This window comes from Oreochromis niloticus, linkage group LG23, assembly GCF_001858045.2.
Source record: "Oreochromis niloticus isolate F11D_XX linkage group LG23, O_niloticus_UMD_NMBU, whole genome shotgun sequence".
Lineage (NCBI taxonomy): Eukaryota > Metazoa > Chordata > Actinopteri > Cichliformes > Cichlidae > Oreochromis > Oreochromis niloticus.
This window is the reverse complement of record NC_031986.2, coordinates 39,542,043-39,554,112: the sequence shown is the minus strand read 5'-3', so window position 1 is coordinate 39,554,112 and position 12,070 is coordinate 39,542,043. Positions and strand designations below refer to the sequence as shown.

General features: G+C 38.9%; 1 protein-coding gene across 1 annotated transcript; it reads right to left on the bottom strand.

Moving 5' to 3' along the window:
• Positions 1 to 1,838: 1,838 nt before the first annotated feature.
• On the bottom strand, positions 1,839 to 11,751 carry LOC100699634 (cytochrome P450 2J2). Its single transcript, XM_003439880.5, has 9 exons — positions 11,441 to 11,751; positions 10,322 to 10,484; positions 10,024 to 10,173; positions 8,880 to 9,040; positions 8,121 to 8,297; positions 7,884 to 8,022; positions 7,172 to 7,359; positions 2,596 to 2,737; positions 1,839 to 2,451 (listed from the first exon to the last, which is right to left on the bottom strand). Exons 1-9 carry the CDS (start codon positions 11,639 to 11,641, stop codon positions 2,276 to 2,278), a joined length of 1,497 nt encoding a protein of 498 aa, XP_003439928.1. The 5' UTR covers positions 11,642 to 11,751; the 3' UTR covers positions 1,839 to 2,275.
• Positions 11,752 to 12,070: the final 319 nt, after the last annotated feature.

Sequence of the window (12,070 nt, the reverse complement as noted above, 5' to 3'; positions counted from 1 at the left end):
AAGATGGGTGATGCATCACCTTCTGACAGCAAAGACGGGCAGAGAGCCTCCCAGGTGCATCTTAGCAGGGCTGAGTTTATTTAACCCTTTCTTTGGACTTATCACCGTTGGCCATAACACAATCAAAGGTTACTTATTGATCCTAATTACTACATTTGAGACAGTATTGGTCAACATGTCCTCATACAACAAGTGGCACACACTTCATTAATGTAATTGTAGATAATATTTGACCTAAATATGTGGGTCTTGTGATTTGAACATGTAGGTGAGATTCTTATCACAACGATTCCGTTATATAAAACACTCCAGTGTAGGTATATATATAGTGTACACGAGTATATATGATTACATAGTGTATATGTGAATATATATGTCATAAATTGTGGAATTCTTTTTTCTGGCAGCCACATTTTGGACCAGCTGTAGTTCGTGTTTGGTTCATGCAAATGTATAACAAATTGCATTGATCAAACATAGAGGAATTATAAGCATGGCATGGCACATAGCTAGATTCCTTTGGATCAACCTGAGCTGAACTTAATAAGTCGCGTAAGCCAGATAGAGGAAGATTGGACTGAATTGACAGTGATGCTTATTCATGCTGAGGTTTTTACAATATTGGCAAACATTTGTAAGCAAGGAGCCCAGCTATACAGTGGAACCCCGACTTACGAAATTAATTCGTTCCAGAGGGTCTTTCGTAAGTCAAAATTTTCGTAAGTCGAAGCACCTTTTTCCATCGCCTTTTGAGTGAGGCGATGCTGGCTGAAGACGAAGTTCTTGGTGGAGGCTGAAGAAAGCATACGTATGCATGCATACATACGTACGTGTACATGTACATAACATTATGGAATTTAATTCTAAACATTAAAACTAAAACGTACATTTACGTTAATTAATGTATGTACGTACACTGTGCAATGATATTTTTTTAACATTTTTTTAAACTCGCTCATATTTATGTCTTACGCCGGCCCCATTATGAATGAACGACAGGTTAATTGCAAACGAAAAGCACATGAAATAGCGCACTGCAACAACATTACGTCTTTCATGTGGAACAGCGAAACGCATTTCACAAACGGATTTCGTTACACGGGCATTTTGTCGTACCACGGGCAGAAATATTGCCGTTAAGTGCCTTCGTAATTTGAATTTTTCGTTAAATGGGGTCTTCGTAAGCTGGGGTTCCACTGTATATGAATAAGGTCAGTGTGCCATAGTCTACTTCACTTACATGAAGTAATTGTGCTCTTGTGATGTCACCAATGTCAGAAGGATTTAAGCACCTGGCAACCTAGAAGTGCTCCAGCTCCTGTGACCAGTTTATCCATTTCCTGCAAAGCTGACAGTAGTGCAGGATCCTCCAGTCCAAGCTCCTTTCTGGACAGCATTTGCAAGAGGATCTTAACAAAGAGGACAACAGAACTCCAGATTCTTAAAGGATCGTTAAAGTATTGTAAATTGAACTAAAAGAGAAACAATACCCCAGAGGTGCAGAGGTCTGTCTTGCAATTTGGATGCCCAGTTGCAGCCCAAACACTCTCCCCACAACAAGGATGTCATGATCCAAATAAAGTACTTCATACCATGTATTCTATACTTCTTTGGTATTGCAGCCATCATGGCACACCTCCTACTCATCTATTTTTACATTTCAAATTATTAGTTTTAGAAGCATTTCTAAAAGGATCTCAATGCTCTCTCTACTCTTGCCACCCTAGATTTTCTGGGTTTTTTTCTTACTTGTCATTTTCTATCTCTAACTTCAAACACACTTCAGGTAAAACAAAAAACTTTGACTGGGTGTTAATGGTGTAAAGAGAAATGAAAAGTCAAGCTTAAGATTTTTTTAATAGTAATTGTTCAGAATTAACATTCATTTCAGGTAAAGTAACAATTTAGAAGAAAGGATTCTGTAAGCCTTCAAATACAGTGGAAAGTTTTCTAACAGATTATTTTGATTGTTCTTAAAAGGGACGGAATCCACTTTACTTGTAAAAGCAATGAACCAGGCAGGTATCTCTGAAATCGTTAACCAGAACAGAGACTCAATCCTTTCACTTGCCTTAATGTCAGAAAAAAAAGGATAAACTAATCTCGTTTTTTTGGTGGTTTAACATTTTTAGAAATTTCTGTTAGAGTAGAATAGATTTATACTGTAAAGGTTTATCAAAAAGGTCTACTGGAGTACAAGAACAAAAACTAAACTGCATTAGATGATAAATGTAATAAAGGAGTGATTTATTTTCAGTTTGCCATAGTTGATGGTTTAACGTGGTACAGCACAGAGGCGGTAAGGTTTGGGACAGCGTATGCCTCCCAACTGGAACTCCAGACTGGGCTGCTCTCCAGCAGGTGGTGAAAGAGAAAACCTTTGAAGGAGGGAAGTAAACAACAGGAATAACTCCATCCTGGCCAGCTGTTCTCCAAGACACACACGCTTACCTGAGAATAAACAGTAAGACATGAGTCTCATTCAAACAATTTACAAGATATTTACTATATCACAGTTTACTACACTTCTGCAACAAACCAAGGATGCATGCCATTTGGCTAAAACAGTGCAAGAAGTTTTAAAGTACAACAAACCTGTAGAAAATGGAAGGAAAGCATCTTTCTTACGAAATTTACCATCCTTGTCCAGAAAGTGTTGAGGATTGAAAGAGTGCGGAGTTTCCCACATTGACTCATCGTGTAGGACTGAGTCCAGGGTAGCCAGTATCATGGTACCCTGAACAAAACAAAAAACCCCCACAAAATAATCTTAAGACCCGAGATACTGAAATTGGAAAACCAACAAGCAAACAAACAAACAAATCTAAATTGTTACTGAAAATTGGTTTAATTTGCCATATGACAGAACCCAAATCCAATTTATATAGCATTTAAAAAAAACAGAAACGTCTTGATGCATGCTCATCCAGGTAAGTAAATCTCCAAAAGTTGATTCTTTTCATCTGGACGTAGCGTTTTCAGTGGGAGAACCGTTTTGTCACTCATCCAAGTGACTTCTTCAGTCTCAGCTGACTGCAGGTTTCCCCAATCTTATAAACAGTACATTTGCATAATGACTGAAACCAGCCCACTGAAGGAACAATAGGCTGGGAGGTCAGTTGGGGAATGGCTGCAATCACAGCATTGTATGATGGCAAAAGATGTACCCTTAGGCCCCCTCCTCAATTCAGAGGTGGTCTTTCCCTTTTCACGTAAATGGCCTCCTTGACTCTGCGTTCAAACCAGCGTTTTCGCTTAGGCAGCAATTGTCCTTCTCTCCTGGATCAGCTGGAGCTTTCTTTTGGTGCCTTCCCATCTTTGACAAAAGTGCAGCTGGGATAACCACGTTTACTCAGGGACTTCTTGATGTGATGTTCTTCTGCCTCCCTGGCCGCTGTGTCTGTGGGGATTGTGTTGTGTCTCTGTGTTGTAGCGTCCTGATGACACCCAGTTTGTGCTCCAGTGGATGATGAGAGTCAAACCTTTAATACTGATTCGTATGTTTAGGTTTATGGTACAAATCAGCTTTTAGATGTCCCCCATTACTGATGGAAATCTCACAGTCTAAGAAGGCTAACCTGCCATTTTTCATGTCCTCCCTGGTGAATTTGATGTGTCGCTCCACCAAGTTAATGTGATCCGTGAAATGTGGTACGTCCTGAGATTTGATTTTCACCCAGGTGTCTTCCACATATCTGAACTAATGACTTGGTGGTGTTCCAGGGTAGGATAGCAAAGCCCTCTTTTCCACTTGTTCCATGTAGAAATTGGCCACAATGGGTGAAACTGGGGAACCCATGCACACCCATGTTTCTGCCTGTAGAACTGACCCTTGTATGTGAAGTAGGCGGAATGAAGACACAGTTCCAAAAGCAAACACACTTGGTCGATGCTGAGAGTGGTTCTGTTGCTGAGGTTTGGGTCATCCTGTAATCTCTTACGAACTTTAATAGTACTTTAATAGTCCAAAGGTGAGGTAGAGAGTAGTGGGTAACAGGCAGAAGGGGACTGCAGAAACTTTAACTGTCAGGTTAAGTATTATTTCCCATATGACGTCTACGCTACGCTACGTCCAGATGAACAGAATCAACTTTTGGGGTAAGAAACAGAAAGTTTGCCTAAAGTGCTGTACAAGAACAAAACAATAGATAACACAAAGGATAAAACCGTTCACATTAAAACACATAAAACATAAAAGCATAAAAAGCATATCAACTCACACCAGTCTAGACTAGTGATGCGCGAATCATGAACGAATCGTTCAATACTCGAGAATCACTTCACTGACTCGTGAATCATGATTCACAAGCGCAACTGACTCACTGACTCATCCCTGTTGCTGTTAGCAAACTAATTTCATTAGTAGAAATATATCTAGCTTATAATTCAAATTGTGAAGAAAAACACAACATCCAGTATCTTAACAAAAACATTTCTGCTCTGAACTGGAAGAAAAAACCCTGAGTAGAAGCTCAAATCAAGACAATAGCTCCTCGGTTCACAGTAGCATCGCTCTGCTAACATGCTAACAGCACATTTGAGCTACTCACCCCCTCCTTTCCTGCGCTGAATCGTAGGGGAAGCAAATCACTCATGACTCACTAACCCCCTCCCTCCTGTGCTGAATCGTAGTGTAAGCAAATCACTCAGGACTCACTAACCCCCTCCCTCCTGTGCTGAATCATAGAGCTAGCGAATCACTCATGACTCGCTCACCCCCTCCCTCCTGTGCTGAATCATAGAGCGAGCGAATCACTCATGACTCGCTCACCACTCATGACTCGCTAACCCCTCCCTCCTGTGCTGAATCATAGAGCGAGCGAATCACTCATGACTCGCTCACCCCCTCCCTCCTGTGCTGAATCATAGAGCGAACGAATCACTCACTCACTCACCCCCTCCCTCCTGGCTCGCAGCTACTTCTTCTTCTTCTTGGTTGGCAACCAATGTTAAGGCACACTACCGCCCCCTGGCTCACAGCTCAGTGGACATTTAGATGAGAAAATATATATTTGACACATGTAAGGAAAATACTAATAAAATAAAAATAAACAAAAGAAATGTTCCCTTTAGAAATTCTTTTGCTCTTTTTTGCTATATAAAAAAGTTGTTTTCTTTAAGAATCACTCATCTTAGCAGTAGGATATACATTAAAAGAGAAACAAATTAAGTTTGAGTGAAAATGTACATTTTTTGCACTCTCTGGTCAACTGACACACTGACTCAAATGACTCAAAAAACCCGATTCACTTTGGTGAGTGACTCATTAAAACTCGATTCAGTAAAAAGAATCAAATTTACCATCACTAGTCTAGACGCTATTGAATAAATGTGTTTTGAAAAGAGACTTAAACAGGAAGTGAAGATGCCTGTCTAACATTTAAAGGCAACATATTCCAAAGATTGGGAGCCACAACTGAAAAAGCTTGTTCTCCTCTAAGTTTCAGCCTAGTTTTCAACAACCAAAATCATCTGGTTGTTGAAGTACATCAGAAAGGTATGGCGGAGCAAGACCGTTTAGGCATTTCTAAGTCAAGATTAGGACTTTGAAATTCATTCTGTGATAAACAGGAAGCCAATGAAGAGGGGACAGGATAGGCAAGATATGTTTATGCCTGTGTGTACCAGTTAAGAGACAGGCAGCAGCATTTTGAATAAGCTAAAGATGCGAGAGGGATGATTGGCTGACTCCAGCATAAAGTGCATTACAATAATCAAGCCGAGTTGAGATAAAGGCATGCATTATTTTCTCCAAGTCATGCCTTGACAAAACTGACTTAAGCTTTGCTATTTGCAATAACTGGAAAAAGTTTTTTTGTAAGACAGAGCTGATTTGTTTATTAAATTTAAAATCAGAGTCCATAATGACTCCCAGATATCTGACATTCTATTTGATGTATGACCCAAGCCAACCATAATTAATAAGTGGGGTGCATGAGGTATTATTAGGCCTGAATATAATTACCTCTGTTTTGCTTTCATTGAAGCTCAAAAGGTTGAGAGCCATCCAAGCCTTGAAATCTTCAAGGCAGTTTAAAAGGAGTTGGATGGAGCCTGGACTATTAGGTGCTAAAGGCAAGTAAGGTGAGCTGATGGAAAAAGGTCATGTAACATTGTCAAAAGATCCAAAAGAGCTATTTAAAACGAAAGCGATTTTATTTGGCCCAAATCGTTTTTTCCGACCCTCCGGATGTTGATTTCGCTGTTTTGACCTCATTTGAAGAGTTCGATCACAAGTCTTGGTGTAAAAATCGATTCTGCACTTACCTTTGATGACCACGTGAATGGGGAAATCAGCATTCTACCACCTCAGACGTTTATCGAAGGTCAAGCCCTTTCTCTCCAAACGTAACGTAGAAACTTTAATTCATGCTTTTATTACTTCACGCCTGGATTACTGTAATTCCATTTTAATAGCCGCCGGGCTGAGCACTTTGTCACGCTTACAATTAGTGCAAAATGCTGCGGCTCGATTTTTAACTGGTAGAGGGAAATTCGACCACATCACTCCGGTTTTGGCCTCTCTACATTGGCTTCCAATTGAATTTAGGATCCTTTTTAAAGTTCATTTATTGGTTTTTCAGAATCATCAGAATCAGAATACTTCATTGATCCCTAGGGGAATTTATGTAAATCTTTTTTAAATCTTTAAATGGCTTGGCACCCGTTTATTTGTCCACTTTGTTGAAGCCTTATGTTTCCACTCATTCCCTTCAGTCCCTAAGTCACGGCTGAAACTCAGAGGAGACCGGGCGTTCTCTATTGTGGCCCCGTTGCTTTGGAACAATCTTCCTCTTCATATTAGACAAGCTACGTAAGTATCGGTTTGTAAGTCCAGGATCAATTTTGCCTACCAAAACATGATTATTTTATTGAAATTTGCCATTTAAATTTTTTTCCCCATTTTTTTCAGTGTTTCCTGTAAAAATCTGACTTGTTACCTCTTTGTTCTAGCATGCCTATTTTTAAGTATTTGCTGGTAAATACAATTACATTTTAATTTCAAGTAAAAGTAATTAAAGTTCAATTTTATTAAAGAGGAATTCTGCCCTCAGTCATAGGCTACATTGCTTTTGAAGACCTCTGAAGCCAGCCTCAAGTGGTTGAATTGATAGAAAAGGAATACTTTAGTCTACAGCTAAGATGCCAGAAATTATTATGGATTGTGTACCTTTGGGATTGTGTATTTATCCACTGTAGTTTCATTGCTGGTCATACGAAGCACATTGAGAGGAATGATGTTGGCCATTCTCTGAATCTCATGAATAACAGCATCAGTATAGGGCATGTTTTCTCGGTCGCTCACAGAGGGCTGTCTGGACGAACCAACCACAGCATCGATCTCAGCTTGAACTCTCTCTGCACAGTGAAAACAGGATACAATCAGAGTCTGTATCAAGGTTATTACAGGTACCTAAGCCTAAATGAAAAGCTAAACGTGAGTGTAAATGAGACATTCCAAGTCATTAATACCAATACTGGATTACTGGACTACTTAATAAACTATAAAATATAAACAGAAACATGAACAGGAAATATATTTTCAGTTTTAGCATTTGAGAATTAGTTAACCTTTGTCAACACAACAAGAAGGAGGAGACATTCGAGCATATATCTATTAAAAAGTGAAAAGTCAATATAAATGTCAATCTGCCATCTTTACACAATGCAGATTTTATATTGTTACACATATGCTGGCCTCTTGTTTCCTGATATATACTGCAGTTTTATATTAAAAAAACAGAATACAATTGCACATTTTAGAATAACAGAAACTAAAGTTAAAGAATTAGATCTTCTCTGGAAACTAACGGAATTATTACTCTCAAAACAAAAATTTGACATGACAAAATACAAGGTACTGTTGAGTATTACATACATACCTTGTATATCCGGGTAGTAGATCATGTAAAGCAACCCCCAGCGTAAAGTAGTAGCAGTAGTTTCAGTTCCAGCAAAAAACAGGTCCATGGTGCAAGCATGTAAGTTACTGAGAGAAAAACTTGAATCTTTCTCCTCGTTCTATCAACGGTCCAAGCAGCAGAAATTAAAATCTGTTATCAAATTTCATTACAAGACCAAAACGAGCAAACATAATGGAGATCAAACACAACACTCACCTTTGCCATTTCTATAAGAAAGGCATCAATATAGTCTCTCGGTGACGCTGGGTTAAGAGTTTCTCTGTGTTCTCTGATCCTGATTTCTATGAAGTCCTTTATCTCTTGTGTCAGAGTGAAAATTGTCTTATGAGGTCCAGGTAGCCGCTTCATCAGCCAGGGAATTATGTTGTACATCTACAGAACAGGAAGCCAGATTAATCCATATTTAATGACTGGATAAATATTCATATGGCTGTGTGCTCCACATATGAGGCTGTACATTCGAAGAATTATGAATAAAAATCTAACGGAGAATTCCACAGCAGCAGAGGTGGTGGTAGAAATATGATTCCCAATATTTGAGGGCAAATTCAGCAAACCTTTTTTTGTTTTTTTTTGTTTTTTAATGAGACAGGTTGAGGCCAGGAAGGCTGATTTTCCAAATGTCTGAGATTTTGTGGACTTTGTATCTCCCAGGCCTTAGTTACCTCATCTCTGCCCTTTAGTGTGTTTTAAATCAGTCTTTGTTTTTGCTCCTCACAACTGGATTGTCATTAGAAACCCTATCAGGAGACCAGAAACATAACTCTGGGATGCACACTCCACCAAAACTGACGACTTAATAAAGATGTCATTTTATAGTCAAGATATTAAAGTACAGTTATTTAATCTGCACATTTTAGTTATTTAAGATGCTTAAATGTGGCTTGTGCATTTTCCATAAATCATGATGTAATATGATTATTGCATGATGTAGCACGGTAGGAAGAGGTTCACCTGTATTGAAATGCGTCCCTGTAAGCGCACAACTTCTTTGAAGTTATGAAGAATAGACTGGTACTGCCGGTCAGTGTACTCAAATCGATTCCCAAACACCAAACAGCAGATGATATTCGACACGGCATTATTTATCAATAGCTGGACATTAAATGGCTTTCCTGTAAATGAAGACAGAAAATATAGTGTCATGGCCGGAATGGTTGATGTGTCTGAGGAGCGGACCCAAAAGTAGATACACAAGGGACAGGACTAAAATTTAACAAAAAGCGAGCCATTTAGTTTGGCTGATAACTACCACAAAAACAAAAGCACAAGCAAACAAAGATGAAAAACTACACAATAACTTAAACTGGGGAAAAAAACTAGCGCAGGACAAGGAAAAGTTTTAACTATAAACCTAAAAATGAACATGAGAAACCCAAGACTAGAGAAACATGACATCCATGGACCATGAGGTGAGAATAACAGGCAACCTGAAACTAAACAAGAAGACTTAAATACACAGAAGAGTAATGAGGAAAGTGGAAACACATGGGAAACACAGCTGACACAAATTAACATGATGGCACAGGGGAAGCAAAACTAAACACAGTGAACATGGAAACACAAGACTTTCAAAAACAAAAAACAGGAAACATGGCAAAACATAACCTGGGACACACAAGCTTGAGATGAGTGACATAGAGAGAGCGAGGGAGGAAAGACGAGAGAGAGAGGGAGATTTAAACACAGGGGATACGGCACGAGGGAACGAGACATGACGGGCTGAAGAAACATACATAACAGAGAGGGGAGACATGGAACAGAACACGAGGAGGCGTGTAAACAGGAGGGGGAGATGAGACACCTTGCCCAGACAACATGGGAACAAATATGACAAAACATACAGCCAAAGCATAGAACTACTAAATAAGAGAAAACTAAAACTTTCCAAAACACATTGAATTCACAAAAGAACTAAGGCCTCAAAATGCTGGGTCACAGACAAAGCCCCCTGACATATGGGGGGCAAGTACCCATGTCATAACAGTAGGTAAACTCTACTGAATGGTGGCAATCAGCCTCATAACTTCAGTTCTATCGCAGAGAAAGGTGGTGATCTTTGGACTCTTTGGAAAAAAGCATAGATGTTTTTATATGCCTTGGTGTTCTGTGAAAGCCTCTGCGAGATACTGGCACTCCTGCTGGATGTATAGCTCCAGGGTCTTCTTGCCCAGACCAAAGTTTCTTAGTGTATGAAGAGCAAATCTCCTCTGCTCCTTCCATGGATAACCATTTGCTATCGCAAGACCTTTGAACACACAAATACACAATATTAGACTGAATGTAACAAACACTAGCTACATGCTTACAGTCCTGATTTGGTGTCTCAATTATGCTGTTCACTGTATTAAACACTAACTATATTTTTTTTTCAATGAAAAAGAGAAAAACAGAACCTTCATTCCCAAATAATTCTTCAAACAGTGGTACAGTGGGTCGATCCATGAAGTCGTCTCCTTGCTGGACCAGGGCTTCTTTCACAAACTTGTAGCTATTAATGACCACGGTTCTTCCACCAAAGATTCTGATGGTGAAAATGTCTCCATATTTCTTTGCAAACTGAACAAAGACAGCAGGCAGACGTTGTGGTTCAACAGTACTCAGAGAATTATTCTGCTTCTACATCCTTACTACAGATACTATAAGATTGCTGCAATGTTGCCTCATTAATATTATATCTCTTAACTAGAACCCAAACTGCAAACACATGAGAAAATATTTAAAAAGAGAATATGAGTAACCGAAAATGCAGCTCTGACTGAACCCTCTTGAGGTGGTCTCCATAAACCAAACTCAAGCAACAAACCTTCTCTCTTTTGTGAATAAAGGCAACTGTAGATAACGTTCACTGAGTTAATGATTGCCAGAGTTTTAAATGGCAACTTCCCTCAACTTGTCCTTAGTACTTTAAAAAGGTGAAGGTCCTTTTACTATCCATATTACAGATTTTCTTCCACTGCAGAGTAGTAATGGGTATTTAAAAAGGATGCTCCTTTAATTCTCGGATATTTTATTATTAACTCTTCAGAGGAGGTTATGTTTTTCGTAGCATTTATATCCATGCATGCCAGCATTTTGTTTGTAAACATGACATCTCAATTATAAAATGTATTGTTATTTATTGTTTTTGTTGTTATGCAAATGCATTTGCAGCCAAATATCTTGTCATATTTTGATCTCGGATGTAATTTTTACATTTCATAGCTGCCTTTCAGGGTGACCCCAAGATGCGTCATATCTTTAAAGAAAGTTTTATCGAGAGAAAGAGAAAATTAGCCAGAAATATAGTGTAGTATCATATTGTATAATAAGCTCAAGTTATTTATATTCAGTTCTTTACAAATCAATACCTATTATCCATTACCTACTCCTATATAACATTTTTGTAATTAAAATAAAGCTACCCTTATCTGATTTTTACTCCACTAACATCTTAACGTACTTTTAAGGAACAAAGAAAGAAAATAAATATATTAAAAATAAAACACTATTCCCTTAATAGTAAACATGTGTACCTCTCTGAACTGCAGATGTATTCTGTCAGGCCTGATGCGATGAATGTCACCGAGAAACGGGAGAGCCCACGGTCCAGGTGGGAAGTTTTTCGGCACTCTGTTCTTCCAAATATCAGACAACAGCAGGAAAACACAGAGAAATATTAAAATGCTCCTCCCATCTATCCACTCAAAGCCAAGAACACTGGATAATGTCTCCATTTAAAATTCTTGATGTCGAATGCTGGATTACTGCAGTGTTTTAACTGTGATGCTACCAAGAAACAAAGTGCGATCAGATAAATGGGTGGACTTCCTTAAACACAAAGGTGAAGGAAAGACTCGTGTGCGCGCAGCTGGACTTCAAAATAAAAGCTGGCAATGGTGGGGTTATTTTCAGTATTTTCACATGTGGGACATTATTGCATGAAAAAAAGGCTACAGAAAGATTATGAACGAGTTTCCTTTTTAAATTCCTTAAAGAGACCTTGGATTGGCCATGGAATTGTTTGAACTAGTGTTGGATGTGGACCCAGTAAAAGACCTTTCCCAGTGAGACACAACCGGTGAATGCTGGGATGTTCCTACAATATTTGTGTTAAGACTGTTGCACCCATGTAATGTTTAAATGGCAGCTTGGTGATTTTTAGC

What these genes read in the sequence shown, in the direction of transcription:
- LOC100699634 (XM_003439880.5), bottom strand. Translation starts at nt 11,641, where the DNA reads ATGGAGACATTATCCAGTGTTCTTGGCTTTGAGTGGATAGATGGGAGG. An exon ending in CTACTACCCGGATATACAAG is followed by an intron (nt 7,360 to 7,883) that starts GTATGTATGTAA and finishes TTCACTGTGCAG; the next exon opens with AGAGAGTTCAAGCTGAGATC. An exon ending in ATAAATACACAATCCCAAAG is followed by an intron (nt 2,738 to 7,171) that starts GTACACAATCCA and finishes TGTTTTGTTCAG; the next exon opens with GGTACCATGATACTGGCTAC.